The sequence below is a fragment of the Echeneis naucrates genome, chromosome 22, assembly GCF_900963305.1.
Source record: "Echeneis naucrates chromosome 22, fEcheNa1.1, whole genome shotgun sequence".
Classification (NCBI taxonomy): Eukaryota; Metazoa; Chordata; class Actinopteri; order Carangiformes; family Echeneidae; genus Echeneis; species Echeneis naucrates.
In genome coordinates this window covers 14447089-14463869 of record NC_042532.1, presented here as the reverse complement: position 1 = coordinate 14463869, position 16781 = coordinate 14447089, and the positions used below count along the sequence as shown (strand labels likewise).

Genomic DNA, 16781 nt, shown 5'->3' with positions numbered 1-16781 from the left:
AGGTTCTGATGTGAGGTATCTCCTGAGCTCCTTCTTGTCTGTAGCGTTTCCTTCTGGTGTCCAATTGAAGAGATGTGTCTGAGAAGCAGCTTCTTCCCACCAGTTAGCTCCAATTTACTACAACAATGCACCAGTGGTGATTGAATCATGAGTCCAGCACGAGGAAGACAGAACGTTAACAGGAAGGCTTCACAGAATGAGGGTATTGCACAATGCAGACATTCACGAGTCAAGAAAACATCTGCTTGGTGTCATGGGTTCTTAGAATGCTTAGATAATGTATTGCACGGTAGAAAACCATGCATGTTTGCAAAAAGTCCACATCTAGGTCTGTTCTAGGAACAGTCTTTTAAACAATACAAACCATCATGTGATACAGTGCGTTGGTCACAGATTTATGGGCCCTTAGCCAACTTTTGCTAGTAAACCATAGGTGCAGCCTCAGCTGACAGACGTAATCTCCCTCATCTGACCCCTCATTCTAATCCTTTCCTCAGCAGAAAGAAAGACATAGCCTACTACTCCAAAATACTCCGGTTAAGCTCGACCCAGAATGCCCTGCTCTCACAAGATAGAAAAATAGGCATTACGTGGCTCCACACTTGACTGAGTGGAGAAAATGTGTCTCTCCACATCCATCAACACATGGTTCTCCATCAGGTCTTTAGACCGGCCCAGGCGAGAGCAGATGTGCAGCTGACCTGTTCGCTCAGTTTGCCTGAGGTATGATGTAACAACCAACCTCTGGTGCATGATAATGAATGCATTTCCAGTCTGTGTTTTTGTCTTCAGGGCTCTGGACTGCGTTAACCTCTCCAGTTTGAGTGGATTTATATGAAAATTAACTAGTCTACTTCTAGTTGGAACGAGGAGCTTTTAAATGGCTTTTAATACTCTTAAATACGGTCGCCAAACCTCAACCCTGACTGACCCTGCTGATGTTAACTCTTTTATGGTGCTCTGTGTTGACTACTCCATGCAAAGTTGTGAATGAAAAAGGATTTAAAGCTTGCCATTTGAGTAACTGTGTACATGCAGAGGGCAAGTTGAAATCCCCTAGCATGCACACTGGCCCCTGGGTAAAGTGACTGACCTACAAATGCAGCTTAGTCGCAGCTTGTGGAGCTGGTATAGCCTGAGCCAATCAGATTTGAGTTGTGCTTAAAGCAGAGAAGGGTAACAGATGAATGGATGAAGTATCATGAGAGAGATTTTGACAAAGCTTAAACATGTTGACTATTCACTGTGTTTGTCTGTCAGCAGTTGCGTGTAAGATACCTACAGCGTTTAAGTCCTTAAGCTCCTGTGAATACAGATACCATAAAACGTGTCACAGACAATGAATGTTCCCATTTTTTAATATAAAAGTACTGATGGTTACAAAATCAAATGTTGTAGAAAATGATGTCTTATAATTGGGATCTCCTTTCAGTAGAAAACAAATTCACAATCACCGACTTGACATATTTTTCTCAACGGACAGTCCTCAGTCCCCTCAATAAGACCCTCATCCTGTCCGAAGAGGCTCTACTGCTCTTGATCATCTCCACTGTCCTCTCCATCGCTGTCGCTGTCTCTTCCTGGGTGCTCTGGCATCTTAGCATGGCCCACTTTGTCTTGATTTTCTTCTTTTGCACTGGTGTCCTTAGAGCTTGGCTCTGAGCTTTCCTCTCCTTCTGTGTTTTCTTGCTCCATGGAGGTTTCTTCCTGTGGGTCTTCAGATACAACTGGCTCGCTCTCAACCACAGCATCTGTCTTGGTTTGTTGTGGAGGCTGAGCCAGTTTCTGCTGCTGCTGCTGCTAAGGAGGCGGAAAAAGAAATTATTCGAAATGCTGAGTTTGTGCATGTCCTGATTAATTTTCAATTTTGTGGAGCAAAATATTAAGTGTAGGTGTGTTCTGCTGGGATATATTCCAGATTGAGGGCAATGTACTTTAGGTACTAGCAAAGCAAATGGGCCTCTCTTCCTAATAGTTTTTTGCCTCACTATCATGCCATAATCCTCTTTAAATGAACACAAAAGACAATATATGACACTGAATACACAATTGAGAAGTCACTCAAGCTCCATACTTGATGTACTCCGCTTATGGCATGTTAATTCTCTTCTCTAAATGCTACAGTTCTGCGTTTGACCCATTTATTGTCTCATGAAAGCATTAAAGACACTGAGATGAGCAAGGAGGGAGAGGACATGACAGCTTAATGTAACACAGCAAGGAAGTTACACAGACATTTGTTAGTGTGTCAGTAGAGCGGTACCCATTTTAAATTATCCAGGATCTGAAGACAAGTTGATTTTACCAGGTTAGAGTAGTATATATTATCATCTTTACCTGTCTGTACGCCTGGGAGGTCTGGATCATGTGCATGTACATATTATACACCAGGTTCGCCATCTCTGGCATGTTCTTGATGATTTGGTCTGGCTGTCCTAAAGCATCCCTCTGAAGAGAAGAAACCATTCACAACTGTATTAGTAAGAGAAACATTGTTTTGTATCTATTTTGTTATGTGGAAGGAATACTAATGGGGAAATGTTATCTGTCTTGTTAGCACTCCTTCTTTCAGGCACCACCTGGTAAACTATTGATCTGAGACAAAATGTTCAGGGAAATTACAATTCATCTGCCCACGGCAATCCGCTTGCTATCTGAAATCAAATTTCTCATTTTCTGCCTCCAGCGATCTCTACACACATACTATCAGTCGGAATAGAGGATGCAGAGATTGTAATTTGATCAAATTAGCATGCAGACAGAGTCTTCCTGCCTAAACTGAGCAGTTGGGTGAGCAGAATATTCAATCTGCTGGGCTGTTACCTCCTAAATACAGAGGTGATGCTAACAGAGGCCCTTTGGGCATCATGCCGAAATGAAAGCACTAAAATTCAGTCCTCTAAAGTTTAACGGTGCGATTTTACTGCGGCAAAATTGTCAGTGTATACATCACTGTGTTAATGTGTGCAGTAATTGATTGAATAGACTTCAAATGTTACACTCTGCCCTGCACTGTCTCAAACATCTCTATAGCCGCATGGAGCATGAAGCAATGGTGTACTTTTTTAATATATCAGTGTCAGCACTGTTAACTATCCTGTGACAGTTGTGGTTGAATGTTTGCCAAAAAGAAAAAAAGACTTTTACTCTGTGTCTGTGTGTTAACAGCAGGGATTTACTGACTCCAGATAGAGTTAGGGCTAAGCAGGGGCCACATGTGTGTGCCCAAAAGAGCTGTCCCTTGTGGGGATCAACACTCTAGAGTCAGAGGAAGTGTCACAGACTATGGGGTATTTTAGACACCCCTGTTGCCACACACGCCAGTCATTGAGACACAGTAACCAGACAATAGTTGGCCTGGCGGAATTTGGGAGAGTAGTTTTGCTTTCTGACCTTCGGGGTTTAATTATAGCCAAGCTGGTGTTTCCCATTCCTGCAGCTGGCCCCCACAGAATGCTGCTAATGGATTGGGGCCAAAAGGCAAAGGTGCTTTTAAGACTTGGGACCAGTGAGGATAAGGATGTCATTCAGAATATAGTGGCAGGATTAAACGGGGTCAGGGGACTGTGAGATGGCAACAGCCTTATGGAAATTGAATGTGTGAATGTAAGCATGGTTTATGACTACAAATCTGGAGCTTGGGAACCTTATGATCACCCCCATCCAATGGAATAAAAGTTTATTAGTCTTCAAGACGCAAGTGTGAGGATACATGCTTGTTTACATACTGGCTGTTCCTGGTTGTAGTACTCATGTGGTCTGATATGCAGCTGCAAAGGTCTGGCTGTGAGCTGGTTGAAGGCAGGAGTCAGTTCGAAGCAGTTTTGGAATAACGACACCCTGGCAAAGATGTACAGACCCAGTCTGGCTCGAGACATGGCCACTACCAGACGTCTCACATCCCTGTAGGGAAAAAAAAAAAGACAAAATAAATAAATAAAAATTAAAGAAGTGGCAGAGGTGGGAGAGGAATGTGTGAAATTTTAAGAGGAGAAGAAATTGTGTGTAGGGGAAAGACAAAAACTGAATAAAAAGGGATCAGAGTGGCTGGATCAGGTTAAGTTTGCATGGAAGGGAAACGGCAGCATTTAGTGGGAGGAGAGAGGTTTAGTGTACGATAAGCTGCAGTATGTGAGGGAGACTCTTTTGGAAGTAAAGGGAGAAATAAAGGCATGGGAGGCAAAGGGCAAACACAAAGAGGGAGAGTGCAGGAGAGGGCTGATACTGTTCTCTTGCAGTACAGCGGCATTAAGAGATTAGACACACAAGGAATTTCCTCAAGAATAGAGGAATGCTGCCTGGTCTACCCAAATATATATAAAATGTTTTAGGTATTTGTATGGGCAACCTAATGGAGTTCCGCAAAATATCACCAAATTGCCTATAAATCAACACTATGAGGCACTATGAGATGCATGAATGAATGAGCAAGTGTCATGCTTGTTCAGTCAGCTGTGATGATATTGAAAACAGTCTTAGGTTTGATGTACATGAATTTGGTACACAGCCATGCTTGTACCACTACACAAAAACACACTAGCACATACAGTACTCACTCCGACATGCATGTAATATGGAGTCCACACTAGCACTTCATGAGATTAAAAGCATTAATCCTTGCAATATACATGAGTTCCATGAGTTGTGGAAGAAAAAAGGCTTATGGAAGCCATTGTTAGATGTTATGAGTTTGACCTATGTGAAAATGACTGCAAACTTGAAGTGAGACAGGCTGCATGGTACAAAATTAAACTTGAAAGCACATCTCCACAGAGACTACAACAGTTTCCCACCAATGAGGACAGGGTTCAAATAGAGATTAACCAATCACGACGCATGATAGCCTGTGGACCTGGCACAACTGAGAGACGCCCACCTGGGCTGAGCTGTGACATGGCAGGGCAATGTGGAAGAGTACCGTGTGTGTGTGTGTGTGTGTGTGTGTGTGTACGTGTCAGAGCGTGTCTGGATCTTTGCTTCTCTGTCAAAGAGTGTGGTCCTACATGTGAGCGTGCCTGTGTGTATCAGCAGGGATGCCTCTCCTGTGAGAGGAAGGGTCAGCTCATCATATGGTCAGCTGGGTCCCCTGTGGTCGTCACGGCAGCAGATTGCCATGAGGAGAGATGTAAGAGTAGGATTGTGAGGTAAAAGTCAGTGGTATGCCACAGTGATTCCCAACCCTTACACAAGAATTTCCCATGAATGGTTGCTTTTCCAACCGTTCAACTGCCCATTCAAAAGAGTCAGATAGACCAAGATATGAATGAATATTTAGTAACAGCATAACTGTTAAAAGGTTGATTACCTACAGATTTTCTCATATTTTAACCATGAAGGATGAATGTATAAAATGTACAAAAAGGAATGCCTAAATATACTTGCTCAGTGAGGAGCAAGGGTACACATTCTGGCCACATCTGTAATCCCCTGCCCACCCTAAAAATATTTCAACTAGTCCTTGGGAAATAACAGTGGTTATTGTTCTAGCTTTGACAGAAAAAAATGAAATTCCTAAACCAATTGGTCCCTCGTCATTGAAGAGCAACAACTATAACACATATTGTTACAGGGAAGCATTTGACAGCCTGCCCACATGGTCTGGAGCCGAGGATGTGTGCAAGCCAGGGTGTAATATCCACTCAAGACAAGATCAGATCAGTGACGCGGAGGAGCGTGGGCGCTGCTTCCACGATAAGCTACCACTCTGTGGCCTGCTGCACTCAGCAACATCAAGCCATGGCTTTATCTACGAGATGAAGAAAGGAAAATCAAAAGTGTTTCAGTGTTTCAGGGATGGGGTGTCAAGGGCAGGGACATGTATTTGGCTACAAGTTGTTATTTGCATGGGAGTAGTTCCAATTTGCAGACTGTCCAATGTAAGCATGGATGAATGCACTGGCACTGGCAGTGCGGCAGTGATAAAGCTGTGGGCAGCACAATTCCAACAGTAGCCACTGTACATCACAACCAGAGACCAGTATGGCAGCTTTAAGAACTATGGAAGAGTTCAGTCTCAACTGTCTGGTATTAAAACACGCAGCATATTAAGTGTGAAGAGCTCATCAGGATCTCATGCCAGCTGAGCAGCCAAGGGCCATTTCACTACGAATCAATTCAAGGAAATGAGGTAAGAGGTGGCAGTGAGGAGAATAAGCAGAAGAGAGATAAGGAAAATGAGTTGAAGACTAAAAAGAGAGGCCAACATGAGACTATAGTTAAGCAGATAGCAATGAGACATGGAATGAAAAGCCATAAAACCAACCACTGCAGTTTGGTTAACCATCATGCCTCTTAATTACTGCTGTATGGTTTGTCTTTGATCGGCGTAAAGCTTTGTTTGATATTCTCAACCCAATCATCTGAGCACAATAGCTTCTTTTAACCAGGACAAAAAGTACAGTGAGCTCCTCTCCTGAAGCTCCCTGGATCTCAAATTAAGTTCATACATACATACATACATACTAAGTCAGGCAGTGGTTTTGCTTTTTGTCCTTTGGCAAACTGCAGTCAATAGTTAAACATCACATAGAGAGAACGCCTCCCGAGAGCAGTTGTCTCTGGAGAGTTACATGTACATTTCTGCTGTGTTGCTTCCCTAGAGGATGTGTATCTTAGGTGTATTTGTGTATAAGTGTATTGGTCCTATAATAGCTGCTGAAGGTGTCTACTTTGGGTCAGGTGAATTTTTCTGCTTGGTATGGATTGAAGTTATTACCTCAGGTGCCCCACGGCTTTAGTGCGGACCAGTGAGAGGATGATGTAGTCATTCTGCTGACCCTGAAACCTGTCCACTGTTGTCACCTGCGTGGACACACAAACATATTCATCAGTGAACAAAAAAGGCAGAAATTCACGTAAATATCAAAGATATGCTACCTAAGCAGTGACATTTATTTTGCAAAGTAAAGAAGCGTTTACATTTTAGGTAGGCGCCGGGACTTAGCTGAAATATTTAGAAACATGAGCGAGACCGCTTTCCAGCTTGAATTCCTTTTCTTTTAATCGAGGGGGAAAGATGAGCGACAGTGACCGTATTTTCTTGTTATTGCTGTTATCGCTGTTGGCCACATGGGCTGCCAATTCGCTAATACGGCTTAGAGGGCATTTGCCACAACTAGCCTCTTACCTGGGCGCATAAGACTTGGGGCCAGAATACCGGGGATCCACACTATTTGACTGGATCAGAGATTATTTCAGGAAGACAGAATAGAGGAGAAGCAGTTCTTTGAGGGATTTTTTTTTTCCAAAGGAAATGTGTGCCAGCAAATTTGCTTTCATGTCTTAGTAATCTTGTCTTGTTGAGAAACATACTTATTCTTGTTATGTTATGACAAACAGAACTGTGTTTTGACTTTGTAAGTGCTCTCACACCTCACATAACATGGTCAACATACGGCACATACTTGATTTAATACAGAAAACTGTAAAAACTGACACTACTAAAAACTAGTCACGATGCTCAGTATTACCATATTCCACCGAATACTAGTATCATTATTCCCACTCAGAGTTGGAACCTTTATTGGTTGGTTTGGCTCGAAATTCACCCAGGCAGATCATCAACACAGAAGATATATGAGTGTGTTTCATTTTAATTGAGCTCACTACAACTCCCAAGGTTCATTTCAGTGGGAAACATCCAATCACTTCTCCATAGCAACAGCAGCCAAGGTGTAATGGATATTTTAGAGCTGTCTAAACATCTTTTCAAAATTTCTCAGAAATAAAGCTCAAATTAATAAAAAAACAATGGTCATGTCATTATATTGTGACAAGTTTCAAATTGGGCATTGGGCATATCTTTTCAAGAAAAATTGTAAATACAGACCCAACATCTCCATCTAAATGCTAATGGCAGTGACAATCCTGAGAGCTTTAGCACACTTAAGGTGGGGCAATATGAGTAGAAAAAACAAAACTAGTCTGAAATCTTTTGCTCTTGTGTTGTAATATAGGCTACATCCAGAGAAAAACAAAGACCAGCAGAAAGGGGGTGGCTTTTCCTCTATAGCTCTGCACTCCTGAGGAGTGGATCAATAGGAGATCAGCTACAGTCGAGAAACCTCACAGGCCCACGTTGACAACAGCCGCCCATGAACCACTCATGTTAAATTAATCATCCCGCGGTCATACCCTTTAGGCTAGCATAGCTTTAAGACATCCTGAAACTCCCTTTGCACAAACTTTTGAAAAATCCCTTTTGGGTAATTGCAGAGCTGTGTGTGTGTGTGTGTGTGTGTGTGTGTGTGTGAGAGAGAGAATTTTTGAAAGCAAGTGCAATGGGGCCACTGAAGTAGTACTGATATTTATTTAGACCTCTCTGTTGCTATGTAGACCAGGTGCAGCACCAGGGGCAACAATATGTCAGGTTTACATTAGCATGAGGCGTCGAGGACTGTATGTTCACGTCAAATGTTTAATGTTCAAGTCACATGGTCGTAATAGGAACATGAGCATGAACATATCCACACAATTCTGGAGTGCGCAGTCAAACTCCAGAAAAACCTTTGCTGAAGCAGGCTGCAGCTATGGACTTAAGGGGCAACTTGTTTTGCTGAGGAGAGGGAGTTATTCTTAGTCCACAGACAGTGACAATGAATTCTGGATAGAGATTCTCCCCAAGGCATCGCCATTTGCATGGTGTTTAGTTATTTATTAGAAATCTTCCAGGGAGTGTATTACAGAGGTCATGTCATTGTGGCACAGGCATGTCTATGGACACAAAGAAGCACACACATTTTGTGCTGTGAAGTGCATATTTGTGCTTACACAACCAAACACACGCAGGCTGCTGCTAATAGGAAGTGTCTGTCTAACAACTATTTCCAAGACGACAATGACACCGTGTCTCTCAGCTAATGGTCTACTGTAGATTTCTCCTCACTGACTTACTTTGCTACTCCTTCGGCCCACTTTCCTTTGTCTTTTTCATGTCAATTACATGCTGGAATGAATGCAAGTCCTAAAGTCATATTATTAAGTTTTATATCACTCTAAAGGCCATATTTCAATGTATCCATCCGAAAACGGAGTTGAACACATGCTAGTTCTGGCCATTCAGTAGCATTTGCTTTTCTTCTGTTATGAAGGTTGTTGGACTCAAATGAAGAAGGAAGGCTTCCAGGAAAAAAAAAAAAAAAAAAAGAAAGGTTGTTAGTGTGTGTTCAAGTGTGGTTTTGTTTTATTGTATTTGTGGCGTCTGAAAACTGTGCATTATGGTTTAATAACTATGTAAACTCCATCTCTCTTGGGTTTCACTGCCTCCTATGTTTTAAGGACTGGGTGAGACTTCTAATGACACATGTAATGACTCTTAAAAGTCTTGATTTCAGGTTTTGGTTACTGGCCTGGTTCAATAAATACTATCATAGGGTATGGATTTTGTCCATAAAATTTATAGAGAATTTACTAGAGAACCAACAAGCGCACACACATACACACACACACAGCTGTGTTTGGGATTCATAGAAAGTCATGGCTAGTGTTTTAAGTCTGACTGGTGCTAAGTGCCCCCCTTTCCTTTTCTGTCTAATTAAAATCATGGCAGTAAAGAGTGCTGGCTGTTGACATTTGCTTGGTTTTGGACATGGTGACACATTGTCAGACACACTGTGGACCCAGCACTCAGCACTGTGACCTTTCTACTGCTCAGCATTTTCCCCACAAGAGCCCCTTTCTCTTTTTCACCCCCCACCCCACCTCTGGCTTTCTTTCTTCTCAGCAAATCTTAAGCCTGTCACCTCTGTCACTTTACTAGACATGCATACTGAGTAAGACCATGAGCACACAAAACAATGCTTTGTATCTTAACATTGCAGGACATTTAACATGACCAAGCACAGTTTCTGGATAGTTGTCAAAACAGGAGACATACTTGATGACAGAGCAACAAGGTTGGATTGCAGTGCAAAAATTCAGACAACAACAGAACATTATTAAACATTCCAACCCCGCAGCTGGTAGAATGTAACATTAATCTGCAAACAACTTGTCAAAAACAAGAAAAAAACTAAACAAACAAACAAAAAAGAAAAACTACTAAAACTGATGAGCAGCAGTTTAATTTGAGGAAATCAGACATACACTATCCCGCTGCTATAAAATACTCAGTATGTCACCAAATTCGCATTTATCAATGGCTGAGGTTAGTTGTCTAAAAATGTTAAATCAACTATTTTAGAAGATTCCTACCAATTTGTTGACATGAAGATGCAGTTTTGGTTTTGGATATTTTTCACAGCAAAGAAAATGTAGAAGAATTTCCAATAAAATTAATAAAACTGTATGTAAATGTAACATTGTGTTATTGGCAGGTAATACTACAATTTATTACTACTATTTATTGGCTAGTGTGGAGAACCACTTTGCTTTATGACTAACACTACAACAAGTGTCAAGTTGTGCAACCTTCCAAAATGCCTAAATAATCTATGACATTGTTAGATGTGTGAAAGGCCGGAAGAACATGGGCCAAGGAAAGGTGAGAATGTGAAGGGGAAAAGAAAAAAGAGTGAGGAGAGCATAACCGGAGGCTAGCTGGTAAAAGCATTTAGCAGTATAAACTGAACAAGGATGAGAAACTTTGCCAACGGGTTGCTGACTTAACGCAGTGTAAATGAAGGAAAGCACGAACAGAGATAAGAGTCCAGGAAAATAATGTGGGCTGGATGAAGACATCCCAAGATGGATCCCTAAAGGATGAACATTGAGAGTTTACACCCACTCTTTTAGCACCCAGTCATTTTATATTGTTTTTCCACACACACACACACACACACGCACGCCCAGTATGTACACTATTGTGGACAGAGCACACAGCAGTGTTCTGCTCTATTTGAGTCTTATGACCATGCAGCAGCCTATTGGTCTCATAATTTGATGTAGCTGGTATGAATGCACCCCCGCCCTTTTTTTCCTGCTTCGTCTAAAACTGTAAAAAGCAAAGCAACAATTCAAAACCCCTTATTAATCCTCAGCCCACAAAGAATCAGGTCGATTCAATAAATACGAAATATTATATCGCAGGTATAAAGAACAGCTGGGTTGGAAAATGTTTGGTCAGACATCCAATTCTACATAAATACAGAGAAAAAGGTGGAAGTGCATTTGTGTTAACTGCAGGCAGGAACGGCAAAAGCCTTGCGAGAATTGAGAGCTGTGAATGTTTCTCTCACTGTAAGAGGATAAAAGGTTGCCGATTGATAGCAGCTGACACATGGAGCTGTGAAAAAACTGTGCTTATGTACATGTCATGTGTATTAGGTTTGTCCCGACAAAACCAAGCCGACACATGTATATGAAGTGAAAACATGTCTGCTGGGAACGTGGATTGCTTCCTGACAGTAGAGAAGAACTATGTCACCCTCAAGTGATATGAGCATGTAGTGTTCATGCATGTGGAATCCATTGTGTGATTTGGTTCTAGACAAATACCGAAATGTGTGCATGTCCTTTTGATGCTTTTGGGTGTATTTAAGGCCTTCTTTTTTTTTTTTTTTTTTTTTTCAGACAATACACAAAGCAGTACTTGTAATGTAAAGTTATGCCCCTCAAAACCAAAAAAAACTATTTGACTTAGGTGGTTAGCAGTTAATCAATAAATTACTGTATATCAGCTTAAAAGGAACATAGATATGGCTCCTTTGAAAATAAGCTTCTATAGTATTTCATAAGAAGATACTTTGCTCTTTGAATGCACCTTTTTGGAATTTTTAAGTGCTACATGTGTGACCTTACTTTGTTAGGCTGTCCAAAGAAGGGATTGCCAGCGCAGCGTTGGTTGATGACATCTCTGATCAGGTGTTTTTGCCCATTGTAGGTGGTGAGGATGCTGATGCGATCAGCAGGGTAGCCCAGCAAACGCATGTACATGAAGAGTGCCACAGAGTACTCTGCTTCTGCCAGGTTCTTCATAGGAGAGAGAAAAACAAGAGGCCGAGATGAATATTATTCTAACGATACTATACTGTTCTTAAGTAATGAGACAAGGACAATAAATATATAAAAAAAAAGGCAACAAAGCATTTAATAAAAGCAATTCACCAAACTGATGGAAAAACTACTAATCGCCAAGACTTGAGTCTCTCTTTCCATCAGCACACTCAGGGCTGTCTGACAGCTTGCACTTCTCATTGTCCTCTAACATCTTGCTCAGGCCCTTTCTCCCCTGTCAAGTGTTTAACTTTCCAGCCAGATAAAAGCCCACTCACTCTTGCACGAGTAGCCATCTAATTTGGGCTAGAATCAACTGTCTCACACAGAGATCAACACCACCACCAGTGAGTCAGGGACAATGTTCCATTCTGGGATCTCCTGCATAGAAGCAAGAAGGTAATGGTACATTTTTACAGCGACTTTGATATTCATAAAATTGGGAACTGTGCCACTTGTGTTGTCAAAAAGCCTCTTCTTCCAAGTTTCATTATTCAATCTGGTAGCAAAACTATATAGTACTACCAGTATCACTGCAATTAGATCCTAAAATAATAAATAATAAATGGGGAGGGTTGTGACAGGATGAGCATCCGGCAATAAAAACTGCGGCCAAATCAATCATGTAAGTCACACAGCTGACTTGCTGTGGCAACCCCAAAAAATAATAAAAATAAGAGTTTGCCCTCCAAATGTGACTAAACGTAAAGGTCAATACTGCATACATACTTTCAGCTACTTTACAATTTACAAATTCCTCAGCATGTGCATGTACATTCTGCCTCTCAGGCTATACTCTGCCCTTCAAATGTGACCAAAAAAAAAGTAACACTATGCATTATTCATACAGTTTCAATTAAGCCTGGACTGCAGCCTTGCATCTTTGATAATTTATTCAGTTTCATCAACAGTTTCTGGTCCAGCTGCACTAGAGTCAACAGATCAAAAACAGCAACAGCCTTTGTTCTGCAACCTCTTCTACCTGTCTTCAAAAGGTGGAAATTCATATTTTCAATGACGAAACTATGCTTCTACCAATATTTTATTCAACTTTAGTGATTTCACTTGTCTCTGACATGTTTCATCTCCAGTTATAAGATTATAAATCGGCTGTACATCACAATTCAGCAGTTTTCAGTTGAGCATGTAGGCATTAAAAATAATAGAAGAGTCTGGTTTACATTTTGTAGAAACAAATATCACAAGAACTATTAAAATATGCATGAGTCACATACATAAACAGTAATATCTAAGTAGACATCTGTCTGCCATATCCAGCTTTCTCTACCTCATGTGCATGTTTAACATAAACATGATCAATACCCTGACACCTCAGAGAACTTGGTAACCATAACAACAAGGCAAGACCCAACCTCTGGATCGAGGCTGCATGAAGACAGTGGCTGTGCAGATAAGAAAGAAGAGGGCTGCAGATACAAACACATAAGGGATAATGAAAGGTATAAATCTAGATAACCTCTAAGTAGTCCACCATGCCATTTGCTCTTATTTAATTTAAAATGTAGCTTGTGAAGCACGAATACCTGAGTAAAGCCTTTTCAAAAAGCATCATCTTCTACTACTATGAGCCATTTGACAACTTGGAAAGTAATGCCATCAAGCTGAGAGTCAAAATGGAAAGTTCTTTACCAAATGAGCAAGAAAAGCAGAACAGAACTTTGGAGTATAGAAAGTCCCTGTGCACATACATGTTCGTGTGTAGGACGGGTGTATAGTTGCTGAGTAAATGTAAAAAGCAGCTGGGGGAGTGTTTGTTCAGCTGTGACAGGCATTCAGCCTGCACTGGATACAACTACTCTCCTGTGTCCAATTTATCCCTCCTTTATGAGGAAAGTGAGTGTGTGTACGTCTTTCTATGTTTGTGGGGATAAATTTTGGTTTGAAGCCCAACAACTTTATTTATTCTTTTTTAGGTTTAAGACTTGGTTTTAGGGATGAGGTGAGAATTAGGGTTAATTTAGGATAAGAGGCTGGGGAAATCATTATGTCAAGTGTCCTCCAAGCTAATATAAGGCAAGAATGTGTGTGTGTGTGTTTGTGGAAATTCCCTCAAGGAGCCAGAAAATGTCAAATAGAGTTGAGGCTCATGTGACCTGCTTCCTCGAGAATTGCGCATGGTCTGGATCTAAGAACAATAATTTATGGACATGACCATGCACAATTTTAAATGAATTACTGTCATTTATTCATTGATCATGCATTTTACAAACAAAGTGGCGGTGGTTTTATAAACGTTTTCTGTCACATATTTTAATAAAAAAAAAAAAAAAAAAAAAAAAAAAAACTTTTCTTGGAAACCAATTGGTTTTGGATTCTGGATTCAGTTTTTCAGATTACGGAATAATCAATTTACAGTGACTAGTTTTCTAATTCAAATATTTTGGGATTGTTTGCCAAAGTAAGCTTTTTTTTTCCCCCCAACACACCCCTAAATTACCCACCCCCAGCTCACGCATGTCTTGAGCGTCTCAGCAATGTCATTGTGAAACACAATCTGGTTCCTGGTGTGAAGGACAAACCCACCAGTCTGTGCTGGGTAGCCAGTGTTAGCTGCAGACCAGCCGGGGTTATGAATTTATCTTACGGACTGGTAGCTAAACCATTAAATTTAAATGAACTGCTGTGTAGAAACCAATACAGAGGAAATGGAGAAGAGGGAACTATATGGTTCTCTACTCTGACAGAACTAAGTGTGCATGAGTATGCATGTGTGTAAAGTGGAAACTGCCATACATTTTGTACCATTAACTACTTCTGTTTCAGTGTACAGTTATCCAAACTGAGACAATGCAGACCTGAACCCACACAGAAAACATTTTCACCAAGAGTTCAATTCTAGTTCTTTTTGGGGTTTTCACAATATTCTAATGGTTTCATTTTTCTTGTAATTATGTTCTCTGTGTTTAAATACTGGTTTTATATTCTGCGGTGAGTACAACTGACCTGGTAGAAGTAAGGGTTGGGCTCCGATTCTCCAACCCCATTGAAGTCCTCCACGTTAATTAGTTGGAAGTCAAAAGTCAGGCCAGGGTTGGGTACCTGGAATTCAGGCAGTTCCTGGACATGAGGTAGATTACCAAGGTGTTTGTAGCGCCAGTTGTATAGATTACACAGGCTGAGGGACAAGGACACACTGTTGTTACCACCCATTAAATGAGTCAATCTATGAAATTATCAGTCAAAACTGACTTAAGCGTTTCATTCTGTTTCGACGACCCACCTTGCACGTGCACGACCCTGTGCATCCAGATCTATGGTGGGCACTCCCAGTCGCACAAATCGGGTGAAGAGAGACTGCTCCATGTTGGAATACTTCTGGAATGCCATGTTTTTGATAACAGGGGGCAACTGGTGATGGTCTCCAATCATGATCCAACGCTTCAACCTGCTATAGCCATCCTCTGGGTTCTATAAAGAAGTAAGTGAATGATAAAAAGTGGCAGGAACAACTTAAAAAAACAAACCTTGCATGCTGCGTGAAAGAAGACTTGCTCTCAATGTACAAATGATCAGCTCATTCTCAGCTAACGGGAAAACTTTCCATATTTGCAGATGATCACAGCAATGAAAATGTGATGACTTTAGTCCTTTTTTGAAAACTGAGGTGCATAAATCAAAGGTAATTAAGCACATGAAGCCAGCCTGTACCTTACTCATGACTACGTTGTGGAACCGGATTTCGCTTATTTAATGTGCTTTATTAAGGCTTTGACCTCAGAAAAATGTGGTATACAAAGTTTCATAAGTTAATATGAGGTGAATGTGGGGTAATTAAATGAAAAGGGGAGGAGGAGGAATAAATATTTTAACTATGACTTATATCTGGCAGAGGGCTCTGCCTAAGGCTAACTAGTAAAGGGAGATAAAGCAAGTGGCTTTGGCAAAGCTGTTGGATAGACTGATGTGCTTAATGATCTCATCTGTAAACAGACATCAGCACGCTGATGGACCATTAGGCACAACTACCAAAGGCAAGCACCATTACTATGTTTGGTAATGATCAGCCAGGCCTTAATAGAGAGAGTCAGGTAGTAATCATAGTAAATGATTTCAAGAAGAAGCTAGGAGTTGATTTCAGTCTTCTTCATTAAGCATGCACACGTTAAACTTTTAGTTGGTAAGGAGATGTTTACCTGTAGCAATAGAGGGATGAAGGTCTCGATCTCCAGAATCTGAGCGGCTTCTTCCATCAGAATATTGTCGTACTAATTAAAAGAATCAGCAATTTAAATTAACTTAACTAAAAAAAAAAAAATTGTAAATACAAACTTAACCAGGTTGTCAAATGATTGTGTCAACTGAGATGAAGCTACCTTAAATCCAAGCTCGACCAGGTCATGACGTTTGAGTGCTGCATGTGTGCAGGTCATCGCAATGATTTTGGCTTCCTTCACTAGCAGGTACTTGGAGCGGTCCAGTCCACTCCTCAGCAGCTCAAAGGCCCTAAACTCCTTTCAGGGTAGACAAGACAAAAGGTGAGTGTTTTCTCTTCTCAGAGAAGACAAATCGGACATGTGATTGCACTACATATACTTGGGGTAATTTGCTGTTCAATAATTGCAGCTTGAGGTGCACTTTTGCACATATTTTCTTACATGGTGTATCCTGAAATGGAACATTTACAGCCCACCTTTTACCATACTACGAATTAATTTACTTCAGAAAACTGATATCATGGCAGCGTGAAAGCCATGCTGTAGTGGGGATGTGGGTAAACAGGCAAACTATTTTCAGCTTTGCTACACTAGCTGAGTAGGGGCAGCAAAATGAGAGAAGCAGGGAGGATGGGAGAAATAGACTTGGACAGCACTGGGATATTAATTTTTCAT

General features: G+C 41.0%; 1 protein-coding gene across 3 annotated transcripts in view; it reads right to left on the bottom strand.

Annotated features, from left to right (window-relative positions):
• Positions 1 to 1340: 1340 nt before the first annotated feature.
• The window catches only part of aqr (aquarius intron-binding spliceosomal factor), a 41188-nt gene continuing 25747 nt past the window's right edge, over positions 1341 to 16781 (bottom strand). The window contains exons 28-36 of one of the 3 annotated variants that reach the window (XM_029493672.1): positions 16266 to 16403; positions 16086 to 16157; positions 15173 to 15360; positions 14896 to 15067; positions 11737 to 11907; positions 6716 to 6801; positions 3729 to 3903; positions 2338 to 2448; positions 1341 to 1800 (exon numbers count right to left, since the gene is read on the bottom strand). In XM_029493672.1, the coding sequence (XP_029349532.1) occupies positions 1528 to 1800; positions 2338 to 2448; positions 3729 to 3903; positions 6716 to 6801; positions 11737 to 11907; positions 14896 to 15067; positions 15173 to 15360; positions 16086 to 16157; positions 16266 to 16403 (1386 nt within the window). In that variant the 3' untranslated portion in view covers positions 1341 to 1527. The remainder of the gene's footprint in view (positions 1801 to 2337; positions 2449 to 3728; positions 3904 to 6715; positions 6802 to 11736; positions 11908 to 14895; positions 15068 to 15172; positions 15361 to 16085; positions 16158 to 16265; positions 16404 to 16781) is intronic. The other 2 variants (XM_029493673.1, XM_029493674.1) reach the window with 2 other exon arrangements.